We start from the raw sequence: 12,642 nt of genomic DNA, 5'->3' as shown, positions 1-12,642 counted from the left end.
CCCCGATGGTTGTGAACGGTGGTGATAGGAGCTTGAGTCTCTCGGCTGGAAGATTTCCCATGAGGGTAATATGTGGCGGTTGACGAAGGATTCTGCAGACAATGCAGTTCCTCACTATTTCCCTAGCTAGGCTTCTTCCTTTCATGATCCAATATTCTTGCCTAGATTCACAAAGTGTGCGCTCAGATCCTGGATGTGACATCCTCTCATGTGCGTCTCTCATCACCAACATCGAAATATGGCTTGAAGCTGGAAGGAGGGCGGGATGTTTCTGGTCATATGTGAGTGGCGAGTGCTTCAGTCTACCACCTACGCGAATGATTCCATGATCATCACTGAAGGGGGCTAGATCCGTGTACTGTTCCAACACTCCCAGCTTTTCCTGAGCGGATTTGATTAAGTAGAGCCTTGCTTTCTCCAATTCCTCTTAAGCTAGAGGTCCTGATCTCTTCAGTCCAGGTACGTCCCTCTTGCAGGAAATATTATGCTTGAATCTTGGCACATATGCTGTCACTCTGATGAGTTTTCCCCATTCTGAAAACCTTTTCACATCGATCGGCGAAGTTGTCTTCACCGTCACACAAAGTGGGCGGGATTTCTTGCGCTCATCGTCCTTTTGAGGCGGTGCTATATCTGTTACAGTTCGCCATTCTTCTTTGGGCTTGTGAAGAAACTCTGGGCCCTGAATCCACCTCCCGTTCATCTCCGCTACAGCAAGACCACGGCTTAGATCATCGGCTGGATTCAACCCTGTAGGCATGCGTCTCCATTAGTCTGCATCCCAAGTTGACTGAATCTCTGCGACTCTTATTCCAACGAATGGCTTCAATACTGCTGATTCAGATTGGATCCAATGAAGGACTATGCAGGAATCAGTTCAGAAATGGACAGATGGTTTAATCCTGAGTTCACTGTGGATGGTCCGTGCTAATCTTGCGGCAAGAGGCGCTGCCATCAATTCCAGGCAAGGAATTGTGGTTTGACGGAGCAGAGCGACTCGTGCTTTTGCAGCCATTAGACGGACGGATGGGCCCTGGGGTGTGGACCAGACCATGTACGCGACGGCTCCATAGGCCTTTATGCTTGTGTCAGCAAAGGTATGTAACTCAGCTGTTCCCTCTATGGCATCCACTGGCTTTACGCATCTTGGCAATCTGATGGTCTCCAGCTCATTCAACTCCTGAAAGATTTCGCGCCACATTTCAGTATGTTCAGTGGGCAGAGTGTCATCCCAACCAACATTCTCCAGCCTCCAAATGGCCTGCATTGCGCACTTGGCACGGATTGTGACTGGTGTGGCTAATCCCAAAGGATCAAATAGCATTGAAAGTCTTGACAGTACTAGGCGTTTTGTAAAGCCATCTAGTCCTAGGTCCTTCACTTGGAATAAAATGGAGTCTGTGCTTGGATTCCAGCCAACACCTAGTGTCTTGATGCTGTCTTGGCTAAGGTTGATATTGATACCTGGCTTGGTACCATGGCTCTCTCCCATCTCAGGTTTCCTCGTGATAGCTGAACAGTACCATTCTTTCATCCTGAAACCACCACTTCCAAGCATCTTATCTAGGCTAGACATTCTCTGGACTGCTGTGTTGTCCGATGGGCATGAATGTATCATGTCGTCCATGTACCGATCTTTCTTTAGGTTTTCAGCTGTGTCCGGGTATGTGTTCTGATACTCCTGCGCAATCTTGAGGATGACGAAGCTGGCCATGTCAGGTGACGGCTTGTCACCAAAGGTTACTCTTGTCAATCTGTACACATCTGGTTTCCTTGTGACATCCAAGTCCCTCCACATGAAGCGGTGTACATGGGTTTCCTCCTCTTTGAGTAACACCTGTAGAAACATTTTTGAAATGTCTCCAACTATGGCTACCAAATCTTCCCTGAAGCGAATAAGCACTCCAAGTAGGTCACCAATCAAGTTTGGGCCGTTGTGCAGGAAAGAGTTGAGTGAAACTCCGTCGTAGTTGCAGGCTGGATCAAAAACTACACGGAGTGGTGTGCTTACTTTCTCGGGCCTATACACTCCATGATGAGGTAGGTAGAACGCTGGCTTTATTTCTAATTCATTTGGCTTAACTGGGACAGCCCAACCTTTTTCCAGGTACTCGTTCACTGTCTTGGTGTAAAGTGCTGCTTTTTCAGGCTGCTTCAGTAGACTGCGCTCCAAGGACATCAAACGTTTCTCTGCAAGTGGACGGTTGTCAGGAAGTTCCAATGGATCCCTTTTCCACGGGAGACCAATGACGTAACGGTCCCCTACTTTCTCGCACGTTTCCTCGAACATTTTCATTGCTTTCCTGTCATCTGTTGACATGACTTACTCTGAGCACTTGCACTTGCAGTCTCTAGGTCATACATCTGGCTGAGATCTGGCTTTTGGACAAAATTGACAGCGATCGCGGATTTGGAGAATGACGAAACTGGTATTTTCCCAGGACCAATTACGAACCATCCCAACTTTGTCTTCTTGCCCAGTGGTTCAAACGGTAATCCTTCACGGACTTCTTCTTCTGCATGCAGGTGGCTATATTGCACTCCAAGGATAAGATCAATGGAACCTGCCTTGTGTGAGAACTTCAGGTCGGAGTGGTGAGCAAAGGTAGCCAGCCAAGGTCGATCGATGGGTTGGACACTCAAAACCGTCTTGTCTATCTCATGGGCATCTATCTCGAACTCTTGTGCACCGTCTAGTGGTGAAATGCAGAAATTCAGACGTCGGCTGTGTCTTTGATCCAGTGTTTTACCACCAACAACGGATAATTTTAAACCTTCCTTTTTACCCTGCAAACCTAAAGCGTGTGCAAAATCACGTCGGATTATGGTAGTGCCTGCGCCGCTATCGAACAGGACATTGCCTTCTCGGACTCAGCCTGTTTTTGATTTAAAACGGACCCGAACCATGGGTAGTATCCTATCTAAATCGAGTGTAGTTGGCGTCGCACTGCTGGCACTCGGTGGGTCTGAATGTAACAGCCGATGATGCATTCATGTACAACCATTCCTGTCACACTTCTTCTTTGTTTTACATTCACGGGATCAATGTCCGCAGTGAAGGCATCCAAAGCACAAGCGGTTGTCCTTTACTAGTTGAAGACGCTCGGGTACTGATGAATCCACTAGTGAAGGACACTCAGTTACACGATGAAATAGGTCGCAAATGAAACATTTAAGTGGCTTCGCTGGCTTGTTTTCCTGGGTCGCATGAATTCCCTTCTGACGATCTGCGTTGGGTGTGCTTGAAAACTTCCCGGATGATTTATCACAAGCAAGATCTCCGAAATCTGGATTGAAGTCGGCTTTCACGCGTTTACGTAAGAAGATAGAGATGTGTGAGAGACCAGGTGATTCATCGCGCTCGCAGATTTCGGTCGCGGTATTTTTCCATCTTTGTATGAGTGGATCAGGAAAACGTTTAACTATCTGGCGTAGCGTTTCAGAAGCGTCCGCGTCTGCGTAGAAGTTGAGGCGGTGTAATGTCGCAAGTGAGTTGACAATATCAAGCGAGAGCTCACGGAGACCTTTGCGATCGTTATTGGCGATGTGCGGACCTTTGACTAATTTATTAACGCATGCTCTGGCTACAGTGCCCCATTGACCAAATTGCTCTTTTAGCATCTTCAAGGCGGTCGCGTACATCACTCCCCCCGACCCCAGACCAGAAATAGCATGTTCGGCATCTCCCACTTAATGCATTTTCAACTGGGCCATGCGCATGTCATCTGAAAGGAAAGGCTTGTCATGGATGTGGATTTTAAAGCAATCAATAAAATCTACGTATGTGAGTGGGCTACCATTGAACTTATTGAGCTTCAAGGCTGGAAAATCTGTGCTCGCTTCTAATTTGTACAGAGCAACTGCTACAGACATTGCATTTGAATTACTCGAGAGAACTGTCTCCTGAAATTCTTCTAACTTGTCAATCCAAGAATCAAAAGCTAGTGCATGTACTGAACCTAATGAATTATTCAAACCTGAGCGTGTGGGCCTACCACCTGTTGCATTATACAAGGTTGCCTGAGAATAGTTCAGACTCTGAGCTGATAAGCATCTTTCCGGTCCCTGCGAAGTATTAACAACTGCAGTCCTATCGTTATCACTTCTGACTGCAAGGCGTGAAGTACTGTTTTCACGATCTGCATCTGAATTCTCACTCTCAGTCGTGTTCGAATGTCTCTGTTCGACTCCACATTGTGAAACTCTGAAGGCAGCATCCGTGACATCTCGACTTTGAGCTGGACTTTGGCGGCTCTGGACATCTGCAGCTCCTCAACTGACTGATTCTGTTTTCTCTGATGACATATCCTGCGAACTAACGTATAGATCAGCAGCTTCATCAAAGGCGTAGAAATCATCTGTGATTTCTTCTTCCCACTGTCCTAAATTGGCGACTTCAACGCCCAGAATTAGGAACATCTCAGAATTCACAGCAACGGCGTCCAAGAATTCTCGGCGTAGGACGACCATCTCCTTGTCCAGTCGTGACCTGGAGAGGTTCTCATCTCATTTTATCTGAAAGTCGGTTGATCGTCTCCTGTATCCTATCAACCAAACTATTCGAAATTCGGCAGGTAATCTTCTCAATTCTTGACTACAGCCTTATAACCTCCTTCAGAACTTTGGTTTGCATGAGGCCAGGACGAAATCAAGTCGGGTCAATGTAGTCTACATCTTCTAACACTGTTTATTTTCAAATACGTGGATTTGTGGATTTGTTTTGAAATACAGAATATATGACATAAGAACCAGTTATACATGTACATACATGAAAATCAATGAAAGTAACATGCTTGCGATACATTAATAAATACAGATGACAGATGACATACATGTATGACGCACAGGTAGGGCCTAGACAATATATACATTTAATATAACAAATATCTGAATGAATCACTGATGGGTTTACAATACATAACGTTGAACGTTGACGTACCTGAAGGGTTATACTTCCCGACTTTTATGGATTGTTTATGAGAGAATTTAACAGTATCAATGCGGATGAATGAATATTGACTGCACCATTCGATGCGCTGATTCGTATGATTCGAACGTTACGCGTACTATTGGCGTCACGCATTCGCCTGGCCGTATTTTGGGGCAATGAAACGTGGCGCGAATTGTCGCGAAATTAAAGCGCGAAATCCAAAACAACCATACTGTAGTGACTCTTAAAGGGGCAATAGGGATTACTCTACATCTCCCTTTCTAAATTGTCTATGTTATTTCTGAACTTAGAACTGAATGTTTGTGCACTTTGATGTGGCTTGAAACACGTTGAAAAGAAAAGTCTGATTTATCTTAGACATCTGAACATGATACATGAAAGTCCATACTTTTAGTTTAAACCAGAAATACTAAATTTAGGACATGCGTCATAGAGGTTACATAATGCTTCGCAACCTGAAATTTGGTTGATGGAAATATAGCGTCTAAGGCTTTAAGATGCCTTCGCAGTTTATAAATCCAAGCGATCTACTGGTTTCACCAGTCCGGTTGATCTCCTAATGTCGCTATCGGTCACCTGTAGCTGATTACAGGTAGGCATCAGTCACTTGAGGCTGATTTATACCGTTGGGCATGATTCTCTCTTAGACTTCTATGGTTTCTGCGTAGATCTTACATTATTGTTATCAGTGTTAAAATTATAACCCCAAATCTTATTAATAATAACATCCATTAACCCTCTCCATTTGAACCATTCGGTTGCTTTTAGTCCCAGTGATTCAAAAGGTATCACTGTTTTGTCTGGTCTTAGTAAATCTGAAATACCATAAATTTCCTTCCAATGTTTATAAAAGATCATTCTTTGATTAATTTTGATTAATTTATTGTACCATAAATATGTTTTTCCCGAGCCACGTGCTTGCAGGCGCCGCCTCCTTTGCCTTAGTGAGCCAATCATATATAACATCTTATATTGTAGCATGTGATGTATGTTTTACCAGACTATTATGTGGAAGTATTGTCCTTTGCTGGATTGGGGGTACGATTCACTTGAATAAGACAGATGTAAACAATGCAAGTTTGATAAAAGAAACAATTACACTGTTAACCCGTTGACATGAAGGTGGCAGCACCATACTGTAGTGACTCTTAAAGGGGCAATAGGGATTACACTACATCTCCCTTTCTAAATTGTCTATGTTATTTCTGAACTTAGAACTGAACATTCGTACACTTTGATGTGGCATAAAACACGTTGAAAAGAAAAGTCTGACTTATCTTAGACATATGAACATGATACATGAAGGTCCATACTTTTAGTTTAAACCAGAAATACTAAATTTAGGACATAACCTGGACATGCCTCATAGTGGTTACATAACGCTGCACAACCTGAAATTTGGTTGATGGAAATATAGCGTCAAAGGCTTGAAGATGGCTTTGCAGTTTATAAATCCAAGCGATCTGGTTGATCTCCTAATGTTGCTATCGGTCACGTGTAGCTGATTACAGGTAGGCATCAGTCACTTGAGGCTGATTGATACCGTTGGGCATGATTGTCTCTTAGTGTTTTGGATTGGGGGCGGGTTATACCTAGGACTGGAGGAGTTAGGCTTCAGTTAGTACGGACAGAAATGGAACAAGACTCCTTTCTTCCTACAAACATGGCCGACTGGTTTATTATAAAAAAAGAGACAAACAAATACAAAGGTTTCCACAACTTAGGGCAGGTGGCAGCACTGGTGGTGTAAAGGGCAAACCGGCCCAAGGTAAACTAGTCTGAACCCAGACAATCCTCAACACTCCCACCCATTAGAGGATTCTAATCTGTCATCAAAGACAACTACTGCATTAATTACTCAAAGAGACAACCAAGCAAGATAAATTAACCATTACATCACAAATTTACGGTACCATGCTGACCAACCTGCCTAATACATCAATACTGGAAACAAGACAAACTATATCAACTCCCTAGCACCAAACTTAGAACTATGATTAACAAACCAGTCCAAATTTAAAACATATCAAATTAAAACATTGAATTATGGCAGCTGGGAGAATAAATTTATCACGAGAATTCCAAAGGGAAATTCAGTTAATTGAATTAAAGAACAACAAGAAGACTCGAAATAGGCAAAGCAATTGTTACCTGTCACCTCTAAACTTTCCACGCAAGAGTACCAACTGAATGACAACAATTGTTTTACAAATAACTTCAAATTTGGTACTTCATGAAATGTCACAAACAACATTTGTATGCAAGGCGAGGCTAATTTGAAAGACCTTGTTACATGGTGACAAAGGACTATCTCGAGACTTGAACAAGCTAACAATTCAAACTGAGTGTTGATCTAATTCTGAAACTTGTTTTTGACTTTTGATAAATTATTCAATCTAAGCAAGATAAAATTGGTTCTTGAGTCAGGCCTAATGTCTGTAAAGAGGTCAAAGTCCTTCTTCTGATTAAGACTTGTGGCACAATCAATAGTTCAGTGTCACATATGGAGACAAATATCACAATTGAGACCTTCAGAAATCACAAATCCAGCTTATCTCGTGGGCGTATTACTCTGCCACAGCGAGATACTACCTCACCAGAATTCACTCTCTGGGTTTTCTTGTCCACAGAACTGGAGTATGTTGTGGAGGGCAACACCTCTTTCTCATTTCCTCCTACAGTTGTCCTGTTAGACCCATTCTCCCTGTCCTGGGAGTAGATTTCTAAATCATGGATCCGCTGAATGGGTCCAACAAAGCAACCCCTGGAGGTCTTGACCTCCACACTCCGTACAAGACCATCCCTTCCTGGAAATTCCTTTACAATGAGACCCAAAAGGCCATCTCATGCGAGGCATATTGTCTTCTCTTATTAAGACAAGTGAACCAACACAAGCATTGCCCTTTTTCTGGAAGCTGTTGAGCGCAGGGGGCAGGTTTCTGACATAATTCTTGCTCCAGACCTCCCAGAAAATCTCCAAGCATCTCTGTCTCACTAGCTCTCTCTCTGACAAATCACTTTGAGACACTCTGAAATTCTCAGGGAGCTCTGAAGTCTTGAACTGAAAACCTGTATCTCTACCCAACAGGAAACAAGAGGGTGTGAGTGGTCTCAAGCAATCTACATCGTCGCCTACAAATGAAATTGGTCTTGAATTGGTACAAGCTTCTGCTTCATGAAGGCAGGTCTCTAATTCACATCTAGTCAGACAGGAATTGCCAAGCGATTTTCTCAATGAACTTTTGACTGATCTAACAAGACGTTCCCACCACCCTCCCTACCATGGAGAGCGTGGGGCTATATACTTCCATGCAGGAGCGTGGGAACCAAAGAACACTGTCAACTGTTTTTCAGTAATCTGAAATGTCATGGCATTGTCAGAATAAAATGTACTTGGCAATCCCCTTCTGGGTGCGAATCTTCTATTTGCAAGCATACAGTCAACTTCGGACATTGAGTCTGTTAACTCAAGGTGTAATGCCCGGACCACTGCACAGGTGAAGAGTAGAATATACAGCTTCCTGTCTGGGATATCCAAACAAAACAAGGGGCCTGCAAAATCTAAACCTGTGACAGTGAAGGGAGGAGCTTGCTGGATCCTAAGACTGGGCAAGGGAGCAACAAATTGACCACAAGCTTTTGCATCTACTCTCTGACAAGGAAAACATTCACGCTTCACACTTTTAGCCAGTTTTCTAGCCCCAATGATCCAATAGTCATTTCTCAAATGTGTGAGCATGGTTTCAACACCAGCATGTCTCAATCTCAAATGGACATCCACAATCAGTAACCTAGCCAATGGACCATTACGTATAATGATGGGGTGTTTTTCACCATACGTCAAGTCAGCTTGTTGCAATCTGCCCTTAATTCTAAGGAGGTTGTCACTTCCAAGGAAAGGGTCGAGTTTGGATATGCCAGATTTGTCAGGTACGCGTTTGCCTTGACCACAACACTCGAACTCTATTTTGTAATGAACTTTCTGAGCGTGAGAAATTAAGAGTGTTTTACCAGCTCTTATTTCCTCCTGAGACAACAAATGTCCCATCTGTGATCTAAACTGTGGTGTTTTCAAATTTTGAAAAAATCTCAACACCCATGCAGCAATCCTTGAGGCTTTGTTGAGTGAGCTCCAAGCCCTTACATCCAAGACAAGTTCAACATTCTGTTCAAGTGGAAGCCATTTCTTCACAACAACCATAGTAGAAACATGTTCCGGTTGGAGCATTTTTTCTATCCTTTCAAATGAGGTCACTTCCCCATCTAGCACACAATGCTGAACTGACTCTTTCATCCATTCAGGGCCATGTAACCATTGTACTGAAGATACCAGGTCCTCAGCGAGGATCCCCCTAGTCAGCAAATCTGCAGGGTTACCCTTTCCTGGGCAATGGGACCATTTTCCAGGATCAGTAAGTTTCTGAATTTCAGAAACCCTATTGGATACATAGGTTTTCCATTTGGATGGTTCACTCTTTATCCAACACAAAGCAACTGTGGAGTCAGTTCAACATCTGTATGCTATTTGAGGGAGTTTCAAGGCCTTCCTGACTAAATAAATCAAGCATTCTTGCTGCAAGCAATGAACCAAGTAACTCTAACCTGGACAAAGTTTCTGTCTTCAAGGGGGCCACTCTGGCCCTAGAGGCTACTAAAGCAACATCAAAACTACCATCAGGTTTGGCCACTCTCAAGTAAACTACGGCTCCATAGCCTCTCTCGGAGGCATCGCCAAAGCTGAAGAGCTCCAGCTGATCAAAGTGAATGCATGACCATGGCAAGGCTGTGTAACACCTTGGGATTTGCCAACTTTGAATAACATTCAGACCATTGACCCACTTCCTGAATTTTTCACCAATGTTTTCAGGGGTCCTTTCATCCCACTGCAATTTTAGCAGCCATATATCTTGCAGTAAGATCTTGATGAACATTGTGTACGGATTCAGCAATCCCAAGGGGTCAAACAACCTTGCCAGGACACTCAAAACAACACGCTTAGTGGTCACAAGGTCTTCTGGCAAATTGACACCATCAAAGGAAAAACTGTCTACAGTTTTCAACCATTTCAAACCCAAGACCTTCACAGGGTCTGTACCGGAGTTTTTATTGCCATATTCTTTGAAGAACATCTCAGTTAAACTATCACTATTGGAGTTGGCCTTTGTAAGGGGAAACCCCCCATCGTCCATCACTTTCTTTGCTTCTGAGAATAACTCGGATGCTTCATTGTCAAAATCAGCACCCGTCAACAAATCGTCTACATACAAATTCTCTTCTAATTCTACCACAGCTCTTGACTTAGGATACTTTGACAGATAATGTTTGATGGTTGGATTGAGTAGGAAGGGACTGCTGGTGTTGCCAAAGGGTACCCTAAGAAATTTCATTTCTCTGACGTAACCCTGATCACTCAGAAGAAATCTATGTACATCTTGATCATCAGGATGTACCCGAATTGGGAGAAAAGCCTTGGCAATATCAGCAGTCAGTCCCACACGCCATCTGCGAAATCTAATCAACGTATCAACCAAACAAGGCGGAAGACAAGGGCCTGTTTCCAGGCAATCATTGAGAGAAATACCGTTTATGGCCTTGGCAGAAGCATCAAAAACTGGACGTACTTTGGTTGAAATTTTCGATTCATTTACCACTGGCCTATGAGGCATGTAATACATCGGTCTCTCACCTAAATCTCCAAGCTGATCTATCTCTCCGATAATGCCCTCTACTTCTAGTTCTCCGAAAACCTGGCCATATCTGGTTTTCAAAGATGGGTCTTTATCTAATTTCCGAGAAAGATTCCTTAATCTAATCTCGGCTTGTTTCCTGTTATCCAAGAGATTCAACTTAGCATCTGGGTTTTTCCAGGGCAGCCTAACCTCATATCGCCCTTCTACTAGGGCGACAGGATTGTTGAATCTCTGAATAACAGGATCTCTAGACAAATCTGGTTTTTCATTGGAACCCGAAACACCTATTACTTCCAGATTCCAGAACTTACTGATGTCAGGCATATCAGAAAGACAGACCAGCTGGTGAGAAATAAGTTGAGGACTAGATTCACTGTGAGAATGTTCATCGCTATTGGCTTCACACCATGACCCTGAGAGGATCCAGCCAAATACAGATTCTTGTAAGACCAAGCCACCTGGGAGTCTCTCAAGGCCAGATTTCATGACATTCCAGTAATGGTCCAGTCCGAGTACAATGTCGATGGTCACATTTTCTGCTGACCCTTGAAAATCATCGGCTAACTCAAACTGGACACATGACTGAAATGTCTCTCTCGGTACACAAGGTTTGTGCAAAGGAGCACAAATAGTGTTCACTTCTATGGCCCTGAGATACTCAATTCCGCCAAGTTTGTTCTGGACCCCCAACTTGTACACATTTCTGATTTTACTGCTAGAAGGTTTATCTTCACCGAATGCTGCATAACTGACTGATCTGGCTGTGATCCACTCTGGGTCTAACTTTTTCACCAAAGAAGCAGAAACGTAAGTTGTGTCTGCTCCTGTGTCAAACAACATTCGAATACAAGCACTTTTTCCATTCTGACCTTGAACTAACACTTTTGCAGTTTGGAGCATAGTTCCCACTTTAGCACTCACTGATTCAGTACCAATGGTTTGATCATTTGCATCAGGTGTGGGGCCAGATGTGCCAACATGCATTCCAACCTTTTGTTCTTTCTGAGTAACCGTGTCAGACCTACTAGTGACAGTACTAGTATCAGGCCTGTTGCCTGAATTTTGAAACCCAATGGCATTGTTCTGAGGTCTAGCACGTTTACTCTGACCAGCCTGTTTAGGCCTACAAAGGAGTTCACTGTGTTTCCCATTGCATTTGGCACACCTAACACCACATCCCTTAGCAATATGATTTTTGCCCAAACACCGGAAACACAAGCCTGTGTTCATTATTCTAGCATGACGATCATCCAATGAAAGCTTAAGTACTTCAAAACACTTATGAGTTGAGTGAGGTTTTCCACAAAAGTTACAAACGTTAGTTTTATCGGTTACAGACATTGCACTAGCCGATGGCGTGGATGGAGTCGTTGTTTGCGTTTCCTCGTGTGTGTGTTGTTGTTTCGATTTTGGTGAATCTCGTTTGAAGCCTTCTGACCGTTCGCGATTTTCTATTTCTGCTGTGAAAGTTTGCAACAAAAAATTGAGATCTTTCTCGTGACCTTTTCCCTTACGGGCCCAAACGAGACGAATGTCTTGTGGTAACTTAGATAAAATCAATGGTGTGAGAATAACACCGTACTGTGAGCCGTCGACGCCCAAACTTTCAAGACACCGTATATGAACGTTTATTTCATCACGGGCTTTCCACAGCAGTGAGATATTCGACGATGTTGTAGGAACAGTCATATTGAGTAACGCTTGTATGTGCGAAAAGATAGCCCTTTCGGGTTTATCATATCGTTCTATGAGGCAATTTCGTGCTATTACATAATTAGTTTCGGTAAGGTTTATTCCTGCAATGGCCTCTAGGGCTTCACCCTTCAGTAAAGATCTCAAATAACCAAACTTGTTGACTATAGGCAAGTCACTGGCATGTACCACACTTTCAAATTGATCCCAAAACTGCCGCCAGTCACCACACCACTAAATTTTGCTATCTCCAGTTTGGGCAATTTGGCCCACATCTTACTGGGTCCACTGCAGTGATGTGAACTTGTA

At 43.4% G+C, this 12,642-nt stretch overlaps 2 protein-coding genes across 2 annotated transcripts; both read right to left on the bottom strand.

Moving 5' to 3' along the window:
• Positions 1-877: 877 nt before the first annotated feature.
• LOC135499236 (uncharacterized) lies at positions 878-2,320 on the bottom strand. Its single transcript, XM_064789897.1, has one exon. The coding sequence runs from the start codon at positions 2,318-2,320 to the stop codon at positions 878-880; it is 1,443 nt and encodes a 480-aa protein (XP_064645967.1).
• A 1,952-nt stretch (positions 2,321-4,272) lies between these two features.
• On the bottom strand, positions 4,273-12,330 carry LOC135499235 (uncharacterized). The gene is made up of 2 exons (XM_064789896.1): positions 9,791-12,330; positions 4,273-4,489 (listed from the first exon to the last, which is right to left on the bottom strand). The coding sequence occupies exons 1-2, from the start codon at positions 12,328-12,330 to the stop codon at positions 4,273-4,275; spliced, it is 2,757 nt and encodes a 918-aa protein (XP_064645966.1).
• Between the last annotated feature and the right edge of the window lie 312 nt (positions 12,331-12,642).

This window comes from Lineus longissimus, chromosome 14 (assembly GCF_910592395.1).
Source record: "Lineus longissimus chromosome 14, tnLinLong1.2, whole genome shotgun sequence".
Lineage (NCBI taxonomy): Eukaryota > Metazoa > Nemertea > Pilidiophora > Heteronemertea > Lineidae > Lineus > Lineus longissimus.
The sequence above is the reverse complement of the archived record's forward strand: the minus strand, read 5'-3'. Positions and strand labels throughout refer to the sequence as shown.

Excerpts from the sequence above, each read along its gene's own strand:
- LOC135499235 (XM_064789896.1), bottom strand. The coding sequence starts at position 12,330 with ATGACTGTTCCTACAACATCGTCGAATATCTCACTGCTGTGGAAAGCC. Across the intron at positions 4,490-9,790 it reads ATTGGTGAAAAATTCAGGAA|GTCACGACTGGACAAGGAGA; the intron begins GTGGGTCAATGG and ends GAACCTCTCCAG.
- LOC135499236 (XM_064789897.1), bottom strand. The coding sequence starts at position 2,320 with ATGTCAACAGATGACAGGAAAGCAATGAAAATGTTCGAGGAAACGTGC.